This window comes from Aulonocara sp. 'chitande type north' Nkhata Bay, linkage group LG7 (genome assembly GCF_057382095.1).
Source record: "Aulonocara sp. 'chitande type north' Nkhata Bay isolate Kocher_YH1m ecotype deep benthic linkage group LG7, A_spYH_male_GT1.1, whole genome shotgun sequence".
NCBI lineage: Eukaryota > Metazoa > Chordata > Actinopteri > Cichliformes > Cichlidae > Aulonocara > Aulonocara sp. 'chitande type north' Nkhata Bay.
Genome location: NC_141350.1, coordinates 21,620,874 through 21,640,388, shown reverse-complemented (window position 1 = coordinate 21,640,388; position 19,515 = coordinate 21,620,874). Strand labels below are relative to the sequence as shown.

General features: G+C 39.9%; 1 protein-coding gene across 1 annotated transcript; it reads right to left on the bottom strand.

Moving 5' to 3' along the window:
• Positions 1-279: 279 nt before the first annotated feature.
• Positions 280-18,465, bottom strand: ireb2 (iron-responsive element binding protein 2). The gene is made up of 22 exons (XM_086299371.1): positions 18,413-18,465; positions 14,194-14,280; positions 13,751-13,916; positions 13,348-13,485; positions 12,982-13,209; positions 12,597-12,666; positions 12,261-12,444; positions 10,287-10,426; positions 9,556-9,727; positions 9,356-9,456; positions 8,117-8,233; positions 7,844-8,003; positions 6,849-6,984; positions 5,420-5,504; positions 5,186-5,342; positions 4,811-4,935; positions 4,412-4,516; positions 4,170-4,312; positions 3,109-3,256; positions 2,733-2,855; positions 2,399-2,584; positions 280-2,156 (listed from the first exon to the last, which is right to left on the bottom strand). The coding sequence occupies exons 1-22, from the start codon at positions 18,435-18,437 to the stop codon at positions 2,046-2,048; spliced, it is 2,907 nt and encodes a 968-aa protein (XP_086155497.1). The 5' UTR covers positions 18,438-18,465; the 3' UTR covers positions 280-2,045.
• Between the last annotated feature and the right edge of the window lie 1,050 nt (positions 18,466-19,515).

Below are 19,515 nucleotides of genomic sequence, written 5' to 3'. Positions count from 1 at the left end.
CTGCCTCAACAGGTGTGAAATGAAATAAACAGCTAGTCCATGCAGAGATTTGGATCTAGAAAACAAACTTACACTGTTTTTATAAGAACTACACTAATTTATTCTATACTAGGTAAGGCAAGGTTAGGTCTTTTTTTTTTTTTTTTTTAGCAAGTTTTAAATGAGATTTGTTTTACTGATTTCATACATGCCGTTTTTATGCCTTGGTGATCATTAATATTAATTTTACACAAATGAAAAAGTTAAGTGCCAAATAATGATGAACATCTCACTGCAGAGTAGTCAAACATGGTGAAGTTTTAATTACACTGCTCAAAAAAAAATTAAGGGAACACTTGGTCAATACATTACAACACAAAGTCAGGCAAACTTTACGATTATCAGTCACTTCTGTTAGGGAGCAAAGACCAACAGGTTCATTGGAGAGATGACAAAACACAGGTTGGAGGTCTCTTTATACCTCCTGATTGACTTTTCTCTAATTTTGCTTTTTGTTGGTGGCCTATCAGACAGTACCTGCGGCCCATTCAGGTTGCACAGGTAGTCCAGCTCCTCCAGCATGTCACATCTAAACGTTCCAATGCTAGAAAGTTTGCTCTCCCAGCACAGTCTCAAGAGTGTGGAGGAGATACCAGGAGAGTTACTCTACGAGAGCTGGACAGGGTCGTACAAGGTCCTTGATACAAGATCAGGGCCGCTATCTGATCCTTTATGCAAGGAGGAACAGGACAAGCGCTGCCAGAGCCCCAAAACAAATGACCCCCATCAGACTACTCAGGTGTCCCAACTGTCAGACTCCATGAGGATGGCTTTAGTGGGACCAGTACTCTCTGCCCAGCAATGCGTAGCTTGACTGGGATTCAACAAAAAACACCAGAAACAGGAAGTTTCTGGCACCTTATTCTCTTTGCAGATGACAGCAAGCTTCATCCTGAGCACACGTGACAGAGTCTGGAGAAGCTGTGCCTACACCATCATCCAGCATGACTGGTCTGACAGCAGGTCAGTGATTGTCAGGGAAAGTTTATCCCTGGAGAGTTGCACAGGCCTCCATGTTTCAGCCAACAATACCCTGACTGAGTGTGTGATGTAAGTGTTCCCCTAATTCTTTTCTGAAAAGCTCATTTTTACTAAGCAGCGTCTCCTTCATTATAAGGCCCAGATATGTTTTGCAGCACCTTTTTTTGAGCAAAAACTGTTTATAAATCACTGTCTTCACTGTAAAAGTCACTCTAAGGAGATTCAACACAGTTCTTTAAATTAAGCTTCGGGCTCTGGCCAGCAGTCATTTCACTTAGCTTAGCAGCAAGAGTGGAAACAGAGCAAAGAGCTTACCTGGTAATGCTGAAAGAGTGTTTTAATTAACCTTTAATGTGATGCCGAGCACTGTCAGTTGTAATACAAGCCATCTTTATGAAGGGAAAAGACCAGTAACAGCAAAAAGAAGAAATGTCACATTTTTCCACAATTAAAAGTGAGACAAGTGTACTTTCTGCAACAGGTTTGATTAGCAAAATCTTAACAGCACTGAAAACAGGGAAGTGACATCAATTCTGCAAATTTCTGAAATTCATAAAATTCAACTTGGATGGTTTTTGTTGTTGTTTGGGGGGTGAAAGAGCAGTACTACGCTCTAAAAACAAAGTATTCATGCCATCGTACCTACCACCATCTCAGCCTTTGGCCAAATTCTTCTTCTTCTTTTTTTTTTAAAGTTAAATGAAGGAGGATCAATTTCTTTTTGGCTCATCTCCGTGTCGAAAGAAAAGTCCTTTCAGCATGATAAAACACCAAAAACTATGTTCAGCAGTTAGTCTAGGATACAATCTCCTTACTGAGTGACAGTCACCATTTTTCTCAAGCCTGGAAGATCTTCTGAGGAGAAAGGGTGCCCTTTTAAATGCTGAAACAGCTGTGTGTAGTGATTTAGAAGCTGCGGGGGTCTTAAAACTGACGTTCCGCTAAAGTCTGGAGACGCTAATCCAGCTCTGTGAGCTTTTCTCATCCATGATGAAGACATTAAATGCCAAGGGGCTGCTGTTCTTTCAGAGCAAAGTCCGAGCAACGTATCTGAGGAGCCCTCCGTGTTGGAACAAGATAACGTCCGTGTCGCTGTCAAACAGGGCGGTGACGGAGAAGGACTTTCCTTGGCTGGTCTGCAACAGAAAACACGAAAGACACGTTTCGCTTCACTCAGCAAGGAGACCCGAACATGACTAGTAAACTGCAGAGAGGGACTAATTTGTGGACAAACACATAAAGTGAGACTAAGAATTAAAATAACATTTTTCTAATCAGGATTTTAGCACATTTGTCACTGACATGTTTCATCATTTAGTTTAGAGCTTAAAAATAACTTTAGCTTTGCAGAGGCTAAAATGCAGCAAGTGTTCCATACCTTGACGGTAAGCTCCTGCCCTGGACTCAGGCTCTCCGGCAGGGTGATGCTGAATCTTTCCTTGCCACTGAGCTCCAGTGAGTCAGCGTTCTGGCCTGACAGGAACTGGAGTGGCATGATCCCCATTCCTACCAGCTGGTTCCTGTGCAGCTTCTCAAAGCTTTCAGCAATCACCGCACGCACCCCCTGCAACCACAACAAAAGCAAGGAAGTAGAAACACAGTGGAACACAGTTTGCTGAACATGCACGGCCATTTCCACATTCCACAGTGGGTCAACCTACTGTAGTGTAAACTCTGCTAAATTACAACTATAAAAACTGCAGCTTGTTTACCAGCAGGTACGGTCCTTTGGCCACCCAGTCCCTGGAGTTTCCAGAGCCGTAATCTTTGCCTGCCAGGATGATGAGGGGAATGCCGTCTCTCTGATAGCGATCAGCTGCCTCGAAGACATCCAGCTGAGCAGACACAGGAAGAGAGAGCAGTTATCTTTAGCTGCTCTGACACAGCAGAAACAACACAGTACCGAGTCTGGCTTGAGCCTGCAGCAATCAGCAGTGCTAGACACACAGATGGAGCCACCCAAAGGTCACAGACCCGCCCGGGGTAACAGCTAGCTCATGCAGCACGAGTGAGTACATCAGCAAAACCAAAACAGCCCAATATTTGTCAAAAGTTAAAAGGAAACCATTGAGGTTGTGTTGCACTTACTGTCTGGCCTGATGGAATGTGCAAAGTCTTCGGGCCTGGCTTTCCGATGAATCGGTTTTGGAGCTTGATGCTGGCAAACGTGCCTCTGGTCATCACGGCGTCATTCCCTCTGCGAGCGCCATATGAATTAAATTCTCGCGGTGTCAGTCTGAGGAACAATTCCAAAGTCAACAATATTAGTCAATATCAGGTTAAAAGGGAGTTTTTCCTTCCTACTTTCGCCAACTGCTTGCTCAGAGGTTTGTCTTGATTGTTGGGGTTCTCTCTTTGTTACTGTAGAATCGTTTTCTTACAATAAAAAACATCTTGAGGTGACTGTTGCTGTGATTTTATGCTATAGAAATGAAATTGAAACGAGTTGAATTATCTTTCAATTTTCAAAGTGAAAAAGATCTCACCATAATGCAGGTTTACAAGACTTGCTTTTCTTGATAGATTTCATTTGATCGTCTCTGCAAACATTACTTTAAATTCGAAATGCTGGAGGTTCATAATGTATGAACTCTGCTGAAAGAAACCCTGGATTTCCCTCCATACTCCTATGGTTGATTCAATAATGGTGACGGCTCGCCAACTGAGCTGATTTTTAATTCATTTCCTCACTGATGCATTAAACTGTTATTATCACCAGACCAATAAATCAAATCTGCCTCACTATAGTTTCATTTTGCATCTCCACACAGTTAGGTGAGAAATAAACTTGTGTTTTACGTTTGTGTGTTATGGAGGATGGATAGTGCTAACACAAACAGATGCACGCTAACCTCCTCTGCTGCTCTGTGATGGCGGCAATGCCACGAGTCGTGGATGATGTCACAGGGGGACGATCAGACCATGAAGCAGATAACTTAACTACAAATCCCTTTGCACCACTTATTCCTTTGGATTTTAAATATGTGCTGAAATGTTCTCATTTAGAGCGTCAAACATTTAAACCCAAGTTTTAACCATTGCCATCATCTTTGAAAACCTGACGTTGGTTGATTACAAAGCTGTCCAACTGAAGCTGCCTTGAAAGATTTAAGTGTATGTGTCCACAAGGGCTGAAGGCTGAAACTGACCGTTTGCTCATTAGGTACTTGGCAGCAGCGCTGACCCTTGCAATGCTGCCCGCTGGTGAAATGTGGTCCGTGGTCACTTTGTCCCCAAGGAACAGTAAGGCATGTGCGTTTTCTATTGACTGAGGAGGAGGCACCTCTTTACTCTGAAAACGGAAGCATTCAAACATTTAACACTAGGGAAGTAAAAACATCTCCTCTAAGGTCCACACACAGTCAAAGGATGTGCAGCACAGAGCGCTCACCAGCTTGCTGAAGAAAGACGGTGATCGGATATATGTGGACTTGTGATCCCAGGGGAAAAGAAGAGAGTCTGAACATTCAACATTTTTCCAAAATGTGTTCCCTTTCTGAAAGACAGAAAGAAATCACATTAAAAAAAGAAAAAGCAAAGAATGTTTTCCAGTCATCCGTGTCACGCTTTTAGCAATTCAGGATCAATCAGTTTCCACACTCTCTCTCTCAGATTGAAAACACAAGGAAATGTTCTACTTCAGATCTGTTCAAACTACTGAATAAAAGCATTTTTTTAGGTGCATTGTTTCCAAATGTGCAGACAGACAGAAGGAGCACCGTACTGCTGCTCATGCTGTGCAGCAACTGCATTAGAAGTTGAAGAAAAGTAATAAAGCTCATATCCTGACCTCCATCCTTCCCCTTAGATCCTTAAAGATGGAGGAGAATACTGTGTCCTCTTCAATCTGTTGGACCTCCTCTCTGGACGGCCAGATATCTCGCAGATACACCTCTTTCCCATCGGATGTCAAACCTACTCAAACAAACAAGAAACCAAATTTGTAAGAATTTATTTAAGAATTTTTCAAGTTGTATTGAGAAAATGAAATAATGTAAATACAAACACGAGAGGATGTCTTTTTTTTAAATATTTCTAGCAATAAAGGTTTTCTTTGGCTTATACAAAACATAGAATCACAACATGCCCCTTCAGTGTAATCTGCCAAATCCTCTGACGACCCTCAGCTCTGAGGTAAAACCCTTTAATAGAGCGCATTTCTTACCTAAAGGCTCCTTCTCAAAGTCGACTCCCACAGTGCCTGCAATAGCATAAGCCACCACCAGGGGAGGAGACGCCAAGTAATTGGCACGCACACAGTCACACAGTCGCCCTTCAAAATGCCTGTTGCCAGACAGCACGCCGCAGGCCACCAGATCACCCTAGAACAAAAGAGATCATGAAGCTCTGACTGCTCTAACAGCATCAGCAGCTCCTTTCAGCCCGATGAGGATCCTACCTGTTTGATTGCATCCACAACAGCTTCTGGCAATGGCGCCGTGTTCCCCACGCATGTGGCACAGCCATAACCAATCACCTCAAACCTGTCATGGAAATGGCAACACAGGTCTGTTTAAAGGATATGAATCATTCCGGCGTCTTTTGCGTCACCACCTTAGCACACAAACCTTGCATCGAACAGGTAGTAATTAACACAAGCTCAAAGTTTTTACTGGTTTAGATCACAATGCTGACAAAGCTCCAAACTTATTACTTCTAAACCATGCAGCTATCTGGTCATGAACATTAATGCAAGAACTTAAAATGAACATAAAGTCATAAATACATTCATGAAGGGCTTTCGGTAAAGTTGATGTATTGTTTGGCTCTTAAAACAGTAATTTTGGGCAGATTTGTTAAAGGTTGTGTTGTGACAGTAACATGCCTTTTAGAAGCTTATCCTTATGCTTTCATGGTGAACCCAATTTTATAAACACTGGATGGGTGCAAAACACCGCGGCTAGATTAAATGTTGCTATACCCTGCAGCAGTCGGCAACAAACAAGATCAGTTCATTTAGTTATTCATATTTTATTTACAAAAAAACGGCGGTTAAACCACTCGTCTAAGATGTTACAGAACACGGCCCACAGCACCGCTCTCTCTCACACAAGCAACGTGAACAACAGTCAAACAAATCTACATTAGTATGTAGGTTTGTTTCAGTAAACTGGTACAGAACCGCTCAAATGGAGCAATTTGCAACCACATTGATCTGAAAGGAAAGAGGCCTGCTGGTGCTAGTGCTGATAACCTTAGCCACACCCAGAAAACTACTAACTGTGCTTCACCAAAAACCTCCTTATGATTGCTTTGTTCTCTGTAGGTTCCTCTGTACTACCAGGTTCTCTGTAGTTTGCATGGACGATAACAACTGCCAAATGGTAGTGAAACTTGACAAACTGCAGCGTAGACTGGAAACGGAGAGTGCTGGTTCACCCAGTGATATCCAGCAAACTTTAGCAACCACTCGCCAATCAGTTAGGGATATAAATCTTTCCCTAGTGATCAAAGATGCCAGCCAGCATTTAGGCTTGTGTGACTGAGGCTTCATGTTTACATTTCTTTGTAACTAGACAAAACAAAGTGCTTTACATAAGACATTAGACTAACTTCACACAATACATACATATACAAAAACCTTAAGTTTTTGTAGAAGTACACTTTTAACCATTTAAATACACTGATTCCTATACAGTGCTTTTCTACTCTCCTGGAGGACTCAAACCACTTTATTATGTGTTTACTACTACCTGGGCAGTATTTAAGTGTTCAGTTACAGGTCATACCTCCTCAGACCTGCAAATACCTGTTTATTCCAGGTTATTGCCTTGGTGCTAAAGAGATATTTGTGTCTGTCTGTGTTCTTGCTGTGTACATACACTTACCCCAGCTTATTAAAGTAAGGCAGGACTCCACTGGCATTGAGGTAGTGCGTGACCATGCCGCTTCCGGGAGCCAGGCTGGTCCGAATATAAGGCTTGACGAGAAGCCCGGCCTCTACAGCCTTTCTGGCCAGAAGCCCTGTCAATCACAAATAACTCTACGTTATGCAGTGCTGCAGACTGTAAAATAATTTAGAGTGCCAGTGAAAACAGGCAACATGATGCTGATATGGGTGTGCAATATAGCTTAAAAATTATTTCAAGAAATTTACAATAATAATATTCATATCAATATAAAATAATGAACAACATTTTGTTGATGCTTGCAGGCAGCAGGATTTATACGTTTAAATAAACGAAGATATCTTCCACTGAGCTTGCATGAGTGATGACACACCACCTAATTCAAAGTGTGACTCTATTAAAATAAAGTGTCAGCAGCAGCGACAGTGACACAACAAAAGTTAAATGTAACCACAAAAGTAGCCATTGTTTCCCTAGAAGTTATAAAACATTAATAATGAAGTGTAAAATTACTGTTTAACCCTTTAGTTTAACATTAACTAACCTTGTAACTCATCAGGAGCTGCACAATATTCTCACGTAATAAAAGAGACTTATTTTCTGTGATGTTGCATCTTGCGTCAAACTTTCTAATCAGCTGCGTTTCCACCATCTAACCGCTTCAGTAATTTCCATCCACTGCTAGCTCTTTCTATTTGCAAAGCATGGTGCTCTCTTAGAGGGCTGAAGTAGCTCCATTTTTACTAAATATCATTAGAGACTGTCACCAGGCTCTTGTTGTCAGAACAGGTCTGGGCTTGTCTTGTTGTGTTCACAAGGAAAAGTAAACACATCATGCTGCTATGACATTGTGATGTGACACTTTGATATCCCCTAAAAAAATGATACCAACAGCTCCAAGCTTTAGAGCTTTTATGTTAGAATTGAGGGGAAAATGCACTTTTTCTGGCTCTTTCTTTGAGTCAGTCCTTTACCTGCAGTCAACATAACAGATGGATTGCAGTTGTTAGTACAGCTGATGACAGCAGCGATGACCACTGAGCCATGGGACAGCTGGTACTCCTGACCACCGTGCAAGAAAGGAACACGGATCTCCTGCTTCTCCTTAGCGACGTGGAAGCCTTTAAAACCCACCTAAAGACAAACCAAAGAAAATATAATTACACTGCAAATCCTGCAGCTTAACTGAAAACCAAAATACACAAGAGTTAACTTGAAAGTTACATTGTTTAGTTTTTGCATCTTACCTTCTCATCAAGACAACTCTGAAAGTCTTCTTTCATACTGCTGACAGCCACTCTGTCCTGCGGCCTCTTCGGTCCACTCACATAGGGCACCATGGAGCTCAGGTTGAACTCAATCACCTGCACAAAGATCAGCAGTTGTAATTTCTTTCATTATGACCTCTATTTCTGACCCCTAGGGTGCTATTTGCAAACATAGCTTTTATAGGGCTTGTCAGAGTGTCATTACTACATTTTTTAACTTCATAAAAACATTCATATCAACAGAACACCACAATCTATTACTTTTAATTCAAAATCACATATCTCCACATTTGTATTCTTGGCCTCAACTTAATTTACTTTAAATGATTCACAGTTTTACTTTTCATACTTTTTCAACTACAAATATATCTTGCCCCTCAAATTACCCACTGTCTAAAACAACCAGTTTTAGTTCCTCTTCCTCTAGCCAGCCATCTTCTGATTGGCTAGCTAAAGCGTGGGTGGGGCTTCTGTGCCAACAGTCAAAATTGTGTTCCTAAATCAATCATATTAGGCCTCGGTGACACAGGCCTTGAAGTCAGTCAGTAAGCCCCCCGAAGGCTCCATTTGTTCCCCAACTGGTTGGCGAGTGGTTCCCTGAAGTTCCCTGTGATTACTGTGGTCTCTGCTAGACTGCAGCTGTTCCCCATAGTTTTCATGTATGAAGCAGACTTCTCTGATAAACACTGGCCAACTATTTGCTGAGTAATGAAACCTGAAAAGGTGAAGTAAATGTGGAAATCGAACCCGTTTACCTTTCAAGCAAAAGTTGTGCCTTATTGGCACAACCAACGTGTCTCAAAAGGCGCAGCTTTAACTTTGGAGCCGGACATTCTCTGTTTCCAGTGTGCGGGGCACGTTTCACAGTTCCACTGATGCTCGGCCAGTGGTCGGCAAGTGTTTGCAGACAATTTGGCGTCGTTCCTTCAGACTATGGTCAACCATGGCAAACTGCTACCAAAGCAATCCCAAGGAGGTTTTCAGTGCAGCGCAACATACCTCTTTGCAACCAACTTCACCTAAAAACTTGCCAACCAGTTGGGGAATACAGTGGTGGTCTGAAACTGAGTTTTAGGCTCACAAGGATCATTTGCAAAAACTATGACCTCATTATTTCAACCTTTCGCAATGTACTGTAAAGTTATTAAGAAAATTAAATCTCTAAAAGTCTGCACTTTTCAATAGAGACTTTTAGAGATCACATCTTGGACAAATTACCTCAGAGTACTGGGGGTCTTCTGAAGGGTCATCATAGCTTCGGAAAAGTTTTACAGCCTTCATGTAAGACTCCAACAATTCAAGTTTTTCCTGGGTAAAATCTGGAATGGTGTAAAATTACATGTTGGCCTGGGAAACTAAAAAATAAAATAAAATAAACAGTAAATAATAAAAATAAACAGAAGCTGTGACTAACTCACTCGTCTTTTTAAAGTGCTTGAGTGTGACTTGGTCGACAGGGAAGAAGCTGACAGTAGCATTGTACTCTGGGCACATGTTGGCAATGGTGGTTCGGTCGGGGACTGACAGCTGGGAGACTCCAGGTCCAAAAAACTCAACGAACTTCCCAGCGATCCCAGCCTGCCGTAAGTGCTGGACAAAAAAAATTTAGAAAAAGAAAGCACAAGAAATAATTACACATAAACAAACAAGATGACTTTTATACAACAGAATCATCCTTCAGTTTTTTCGTTGATTTCTATAGTTTACAATGATAAAATTACACTTTTACAAACACCTGCCTCTTACAAAGTAAATATGCACCAAACCAGTGTCGAAACATGTTCTTGCCTTACAAAGTACTGACCAATACCAGTGTTATACTGATTAATTGTGTTTCTCACGCTGTATCTCAATGTCAGGTGGCACCTAAATATCACCCTCTTGCTTCATAAAACGAATAAAAGAATACACCATTTTTATTTAGTAAATTAGATAAAGTAAAAAATTAATTTCATATCATATTTTATTTCAGATTTTATTTCATTACTATTTATACATAATCAAATCTGATTGGCCTGTTGCCATTGAAGGTCAACCTTGCTTTGTGAGTGAGGGTCAGAGTTATAGGTGATCCAAGCATCAGATCGGTGCATCCTCATACCACAGCTCTGCTCTCTCAACACATAAAGAAACATAAGAGAAGACTGACCTTTGTGATACCGAGGACGATGTCTATGGATGTGGTCAACGGGTTAATGGAGCCCACCAGCTTACAGCCCACTACTTGAGGGAGAGTCAGAGATATTGGTTGGCCCAGCATTATGGCTTCAGACTCAATTCCCCCGACTCCTGAGAGAGAAATATGGTAAAAATTGTAGAGTTTTTATCTTAATTTTTATTTCACTTTCTGTCTGCACCAGCGAAAAAAACTCTTCTGATGTTAAAAAGCTCCGGTCAATATTTCCCATAAGGGCGGAGCGTCAATATTGTGAGTGAAAAGTGTGGATATGGATGTTCTTTTAGTGTTTTTAGTTACATTTGTAACTACATTTAGTTACAAAAATTGTTTCACATTGAATACGTCTCTGCATGTCTTTTCTCAGCAGTGCACACACATAGAACAACTTTTATTTTTTAAGTGTGTTACATTATTGTCTGAATCCTACTTTACACACATGGTACATTAATAATTTCTTTCTGTGCATATGGATCACAATCTGACAGAAAATATTTTGTCTTCTTCTTCTGCACAACTGTCAACTGAGATTTGAGAAGATTTAAAGTTTACACAGTGGAACAGTCTAGAATAAAGCAACACTCCTCTAAATCCTCCTAAACAGTCAGATCACACACAGTCTTCAGCAGTTCCTTACAGATGACGTTCAACTTTTTTTAATCTGAAACATCGCAATGTTTCTAAAACACAGTGCATGCATAAAAACACACACTTACACTTGATTATTTAGGTTAGCATGTTGCTATATCCCTTAATGCATCTGCTCATTTTTGACCTGCTAATTTGTGCTGCTTTCATTAGTATGCTGGTCATTACCTAAACGAACTGACTGCTTCTGTTTTATGTAAATCAGTGCATCATCAGCTGCAGAACTTTACCCTCCCATCGGCACATGGCTACGATTACAACATCATACCAGTTTGACCTGCTTGCAAAACCTAATCTTTATATAATTTATTATCTTTATATTATTCATTAATCATTTCTCTAAGTGAGAGTCTCCATGGGCTTTCTCAGCCACAATATTACACGGTGAAGGATCAGGTTTAAACCATCTAAGTCAGCGGTCCCCAACCCCCGGGCCTCGGACCAGTACTGGTCCGTGAGTCGTTTGGTACCGGGCCGCAAGAGTTGAGGCTCAGGTGTGAAATGTATAGTTTTCAGGGTTTTTAATCGGTTTTCAGCGTTATTTTGTTATCGTTTTTATCGTTAACTCTGTTTTCCTGAGTCTTTTCACGTGAGTTATGAATAAATCTTCTGTTTTTCGTTACCGGTACTAGTTTTATTTTGTTGTATTTATCCGCGACACCTTAAAGGCCGGTCCGTGAAAATATTGTCGGGCATAAACCGGTCCGTGGCGCAAAAAAGGTTGGGGACCGCTGATCTAAGTGGTGCAATTAATTGTTACATTATCCCTAGAAAATGTTGTATTATTTGAGTCAAAACTTCCACAGATTTCTGACCAAGGAATTGTTTAAGTGCCTTAAATACATCCTCCAAAATATGTTTGGTTTAAGGCAATGTGCCCCACAATTTCTCCAAGAATCATTTCACAGTGCTTAATTTACCCATTATTCCAGGATTTTCTAAAATGTCATAACTACCTTCTGTTTGAATTCCCTACATGTACTGCATACTGATGCACCACTTATCCTCTGTGGTGGATATATCTGCAATACATCTGTATTCATATCAGTGTCCCATTTTGTTTTTATCTAGAGTGTAAATTTAGAAGCAGAGAAGTTTGCATTGCAAAGTTACCGTCTTGGACATAATCCGGTTTTTGTATTTGCTGCCCTTTTAGTATGTGACTTATTTGTGTCTCTTTATCGCCTCCTCTCATTTCTCAGAATAGCTATTCAAACACAGGTGTACATTACAGCCACTGAGCATTTTCTCATGTTTACAAAATGCCAACAACTGTCAAAATATTGGAAAATCTCTTACCCCAGCCAAGGATGCCCAAGCCATTAATCATGGTGGTGTGAGAGTCGGTTCCCACCACACTGTCAGGGTAGATGAAACCGTCGCTGACTTGCACCACTCTGGACAGATACTCCAAGTTCAACTGGTGGACTGCACCAACATCCGGAGGAACCACGTTCACATTCTTAAATGCTTTTGAACACCACTGTTTGGGAACAGTATCAAAAATTTTAGCATTTATTCATTTAAAAATTGTTTCGCTACATAACCCATAACTGTGACTTCTTTTTTACTCAGTTATAAAAACTACAAATCATATAAAGACTGCAGCAGCAGCAGTCATTTTTCTTGTTTTACCTTAAAGAACTGAAGCCTCTCTTTGTTTCTGATCAGTTCCATTTCCTGATTTCTCAAAGCTGTTTCAACTCTGCAGAAAAAAAAGGAATATAAGTCATCAGCAAACATGCGAAAGGGGGAATTCAACTTCTACTGACGTATGTCAACTCATGATAATCAGATGTTCTCATGCTCTTCAGGTCATTTTGCAAACAGAAACGCCACATCTGCGAGAATTTCAAAGGCTGCACAATTTCCTCAGCCAGTAAAATCATCTGATCTAATGTATTATCAACACATAAACATAACTGCACAACAGCTCAGTTACTGTATTCAACTGCTGTTTTCATTTAATCATCCTCATGGTGCATATTAGCCCCTCCCCCCAGCATCCTTTAAAACTTACTCAGAGACGGGCTGCAGGTGGAAAGGGCAGAGGAGAGGTGTATTCTCAATCTGTTGGACAGAGGCTGGAGATCCACCTGGGGAGTCGCTGCAGGCCGCTTTACTGCAGGAGCCCCGCTGGCCTCCACACTGTGCGCCCCCTCTGGATGGAGGCCTGGAGTGTACTGAGCGAGAGGGCCCCTGGCTTGGACCCTCCCCTCCACCAGGGTTGGGAGCATTTTGTATGGCACTGTGAGTAAAAATGTAAAAAGAAACATTAAATTCATGAGGCAAGGCAGCGACAATATATTTTTACCAATCTGACTCTCCATGATAATCAACAGAGAATTCACATTCACAAAAACAGTTAATATAAACACAAACATACCATTTGCTATAATCAATCTGTAATGAGTGATCTACTATGAGGTCTGTAGGGCATTTAGGATTGACCAGGCTAGGATCCACACCATGTTTGGCCACAGCGTCTCTCATGGCTGCCAGGTCCACCATTGCAGGAATACCACTGTAAAAGGACATAAATGGAAATGTATATAAACACACACACACACACACATATATCATATGTGTATACTTGTTTATGGCAGAAAACAAAGAAAGATGACAAAGGATCTGATAAGCTAATTGCTGGTGGGTCACCTGCGTCACCCACATCTTATCACTCATCTATCCATTCTGCTTTCTCCAACTGAAGATAAACTGATTTCATCTCATGTTTTCCCAACACACAGACCACAGCGCTGATGCAAAGAAAGCCCTGTGAAACTCACGTAAAGTCCTGCAGGAGGACCCGAGCGGGAGAAAATGGCACCTCGGCTTTATTCTGCTCCTGCTGCCAGTGCAAGATGTTCTGGACGTCTTCTTGTTTTGTGTAAAAGCCATCACAGTTACGAATTGCTGCCTCCAGTAAGACACGGATGGATAGAGGCAGCTTGTCTGCACAGAGCAAACAAAACAGTTATTTCCCACAGCAAACAGTGGGTAATTAGGCCTAACACTTTATTAACCGCCCCTGTTAGATAACTGTTAATTGTCGAGATGTGCTCTGAGAATTTGTTGACAAATGAAAGTGCCAACACACCGATGCCTCTTAAGTGTTACTTCAAGACAATCCTTTTACCTTACACAACTATCCTGAGACACAAAAGAGTTTGCAGTGTCTTTAAAACATCATATCCTGTAAAAACATTTCAGTCAGAGGGCCTGAACTCACCATATCGGGGATCGTTTAATTTGTATGGATTGAAGAACTTGATCTGGCCATCTTTCAGTGTGTCGATTAGATGGCTGTACGGGTGCTCTGCAGCAAGAAAGGAAAAGAAATAAAAATACACTCATGAAAATAAAACTCTGATGCCTGAGAAATATACAAATAGTCAAGTAAACTTAACTACCTGCTGACTCACATGAAGTACTCCATCTGCTCTAACCCCATGTTATGAAGGCAAGAAAATTGATTTTTATCTAAACAATAGTTTCAGTTATTTTTAGTTCGTTTTTTTTTTTATTTAGAAAATGACATCTAATACTTTGATCAGGTTAGGCTTTAGAGTACTTAAGGGACCACTAAGGCTGAAGAACAGTCCCATGCAGAGCTTTGATGACCATCATCAACATGTTTGAGCTGCAAACTCATCAAAGGGGCTGCGTGAAAAATATGTTGAAAAGCCAGTTTGTTGGCTACTATTGTTTCTCGGCCCCTTAGCTTAGCTCCTGCCGGCATGGGAACCAAAAAAAGTGAAGTGTTACAAACAATGAAAATTCTCCACTGAAGCCATTGTCTGTGCTTCTTGTGCTGCTTTTTTGATCTCGTTTTTTCCTATGCTTCCCCACTTAACGGTCATCTCCACTGTTGCTTTCTTTCTTTCAAGCCCACTTTTTAACCAATAAGCATCTGTGCATTTATCATTTATATGATGAGTTATTTAAGGACAAGGACACACTCTTTCCTCTCTGGACATCAGACCTGTTTCTAGAACAAAATGACTGTGTGTGACTGTGTGCGCAGTAGTTGGAGTAATGTGTACCTACACTGCTTACTTGGGCTACCCTTTTAAAAACCTGGAACTTATTGAACTTTATTGACATATACTGTCAAAAATCATCATTAAGAGTACAGGGGAGGTCACCTTTATGAGGGAAAGAATTAAGACACCTGACTGGCTGGAGGCTTACAATTGTGTTTTTACATGTCATGTGATAGTGGTCATTTGGCGAGGGGCTGTAGCATACCAATTGCAACATTGTGCAACATACTAATACTGAATTCTCTCCAACGTGTTCATCTAACTAAATGAGTGTGGTATAAAGTACTTTGAGTGCTCGAATTGAAAAGGGCTTCAAAAGAACCAGTCCATTCACAATCAGTAGCTGTGTATTCAAACTTCACTTTAGATCAGAGGTGTCAAATTCTTTACATACAAAAAATAACATTTTTCTTTTTTGTTTAGAGTAAAGAAATGCAGCCTCAAAATGTTCCCATTTAATGAACCATGAACAACCGGCCTGATGTGTCTTTAGAGCAGTAGGTGCAATTTGAAAAACATGTCTTGGGTTTTCCACATGCTGCCAGTCTACTGTCATGAGAAATAAAACATGTGAGCACAGCTCTTTGGTTTAACCATCTACCTTTAATGTGGTATAAAAGGTCATGGCTATAAAAGTGCTTTAATCAATTTTTAACAACTTACAACACTAAGCTTCCTGGCGTCATACTTTAGAAAGTGGATCCAGTGGGTCAGACTGGAAGGCTGGTTCTCGCCCTCTAGCTATATGTTTTACACCCCTGCGTGAAGTGATATTTTACATATGTTTCTTGGTTAGTCTATGACTGAAAAGCCACAGAATGGATGCTACAAATGAACTACATGAAAATGCAGTACAGAAAAAGAGAAGCAGACGATATACATTTTGTTTCAATACTTCTTTTCTCATCTTTAAGCATAGTAAAAATGACCCCTGTAGCATGTAGTTAGCTGAACCTAAACTAAGAATAAGCCCATTTGCACTTCATGACATGACAGGTTGGGATCAAAATCTTGAGGGCTGTCCAATCAGGATTTACCTGTTAAATATTGATTGAATTTGTGAAAAAATTAAGCTGAATGAGTGGTAAACCTCTACACGGAGAGCATTCTTGGCACAGGATTGCTCAGTGGTCGCTCAACAGGACATCATGCTGTAACTTTAACGCTCAGATTTCTAACTTTGAAAGCAACATTCTTTAAAAAAAAAAAACAACAACAGTTATTCGACACAGCAGAACTACCTCAAAACGATCCACCTTTAACATAAAGACTCCCTTGTAGAATTTGATTCCTAAATTCAAAGAGTATATTTAAGGAATCCTAAAAGGAGTAAAAGGCCCCGCACTTATTTTAAAATTAAATGTAAATAAACACATATAAAACCATTCAGTGAAATCCTACAAATCTATTTATATACATCAGTGGCATACTGGGGGTTTCTTATTGGCCTTATCTGCAATATTTCCTCAAAATGCATCCAATTGCTCCTGTTGCAGCAAACAAACAAGATGTAACTTAGCTCAGTTTTATCCATGCAGATACTAAAATACTAACACAAGAACAACGGATGGCCATCTCCAACTCCAGCATAAGGAATTAAATGAAAATATGTCTAAATATGAAATCCAAATGATTGGAACATCTGTGCTATATCTATCATTTTCATCACAGTTTATTCTTCTTTTTATGCACCAGTTCAGTTCTTAACCTCTAAAATTCCCCTAACAAATGAAAGATCCCTGGGTCGAGCCCAAGAGCAGACACTAATAGCTTGGAGGGCTTGCGTCAGGAAGGGCATCCGGTGTAAAAAAAACAATAAGCCATATCAAATATGCGGACCCCAACCCCATGTGATTACTGGAGCAGGTCAAAGTAGCTTCACTTTTCAGGCCCAGCAGGTATTCTCATCTCTTACAAACTGTATGCAAAAACTGTGAGGATGGACAATATAAAGAACATATTACAGACTATTAAACTCAAACACTGGCTCATTATGAAATCCTGAGAAGTGGAGACAGATCCTTTTGGAGACTTGTATCCACCGATAAAAGCAGCGGGCTTCCTGAAAGAAATATATTACTGCTACGCTGATTACAGAATTACTGCAAAATCAGCCCAAGCTAAATCATCGTCTGGATCATTTTTTTTGTTTTTTGTTAATTAATTTTTTTTTTTCCATAGGGGGTGTTTGCCGGTGTTGTGCCAAAAAGTGATTGTCTGCCAAAAACTGATTTCCGGTATTTGCCAAAAACTGATTGCTCGTATTTAAACTGCTTTAAGTAACTTGTTGGGCTATGATATGTGAAACATATGTCAAATGCATCCCTCATGGATGACATAAAGTCATCTTGAGCCACAAACAACATTCGTGTAACAAGGTAGAAGCCGCAATCAGTTTTTGGCAGTGACTTTTATATAACCTTTATTTAAACAGTTAAAAAAAATCTCATTAACATTAAAAATGTCTTTTGTAAGAGTAAGTTGGCCAAGAGGACAGCAGAAATGGCAGCAAATATTACAATATTTCTGTAAAAATATTTTAAGTGGGGATAAAGGACCGGATTGGTTATAATGTAAGTACAATAGCAGAGAGTTGTAAAGATACTTGAAAAACAGATATTGTTTTAATTCTCTATATAACCCCTTTGTAAACCCTGTTCACCGAAGTCTATTTACGAACATACGTAAAGATATTACACATAAAAAATACACAGAAACATTGGAAATCAATTTTTGGCAGACAATCACTTTTTGGCACAACACCGGTCGGTGTCACTGCATTGTATGGTATTGTATTTATAAAGCCGTTTTCAAAAGATCTCAGCCAAAGAGCTCGCACTGATAATATACCGTGAAATCACACTTTGTAACGATATTATTTTGATGCTAATGTTAATTACTAACGACATAACAATAATGTCTCCGTACATTATGTCACCTTTGCATGCCTCTTGATGACAAGCAGAGCAAGACGGCTTCAATGCTAACAGGCTGCTAACGCTGACTCTTATCGTGAAGCACACACTTCCCTAACCAACTACTTATCGCTCTACCGGGTGAACATCTTAAAGCGATAAGAAAATGCAAGGTACTTGACACAAACTCTACTGTTATATAGTGCACGCTACAGCTGTTACAAAACGGAAAGAAGAGAAAGACAACACTGGTTTGCGGTATGAGCTAATTTCCCTGTTTAGTTGTACACTGAGCATCAACGAGCTAGCTAACGTTAGCTTTTATGTCTCTGACAGTGTGACGCCGCGTACACTGAATATAATCTTAAAAAGCTAACGACAGCAGTTTTCAGTACATGGACGTGTTTATAAAAGCGGCATGTGTGTCTTAGGCTAAACGGTGGATCAGATATCAGCTCTAACGGAAGGTTAAGAGAAGAAATCCCTTTACCTTTGACTGGGGAAGTGTGCGCCATGATGACTTCTGAAATCAACACGACTCGTTCTCACTACTGAGCAGGCAGCACGGGGCCGACCAATCAGATCACAGAGATCTATGACCACGCCCATCGGTCGACTACTGACAAAATTAAAAAAATTTTACAGCAAAATCTTATTGTTTGTTTGTTTTAATCTCATACACTGGTCATTTTTAAAATGTTGTGCTATTTTTCTTCCATAGCATGTCTTACAGACAAGTGGGAAGCAAGCATTCAAAATATATATTTAGTTCACTGTTTTTCAGTGTTTTTCAATGAGATCCTTTTGCAAATTTGCACATAATCAATGAGGTCTCATTTGCAAACTTTAACCGTAATTTTAGAAAACTTTCAACACACGAACGACGAGCAGACAGGTTTCACACAGTCTTTTGAGCTACAATATAGTGGTTTATGAGTTATATCAACATTTATAAAACATACTGTATAGCTTATTAAGTGAGGGTTGTTAACAAGAACATCGTTTTTCACCCATGCAGTGATAACTAATGCATCTGCTTGTAGAGTAATTAAAAGAAAACATCCGTAATATATATTTGGTGAATGGTTTTTGGTGTTTACCAATTAAACTGTTGTGTAAATTATGTCATAATTAGTAATTATTATTAATTATGTCATAATTAGTTGCATCATTTGCAAATTTAAACATAACATTTTAGAAAACCTGAAACATAAACAAGTAATTACCTCAATGTTAGTTGTTTCATTGTAATATCTGCTAATTTTATTAGCTCCCAAATAGTGGTATTCAATAAAAAAAAAAAAAAAAAAAAAAACTCAAAATGAATGTCTGTAATGAGAGCAGTTATACTGGAGCTCTTATTACATGTAAATTAAGATGATGCTGATATTTATTAGCAATGTTGGATAACACATGCACAAGCAGAACAGATATAGTGAAGATCTCTTTATTTAGAGCATACTGTACACAGAACACCTGTGTATGAACTACAGGAAAGCAAGCTTAAGAAAACTTCATGTAACACATAATGACACCATGAAATTGTTGTTGAAGAGACTAAGGTGGCTCAGAGATGTTATACTGCTGAAGCCA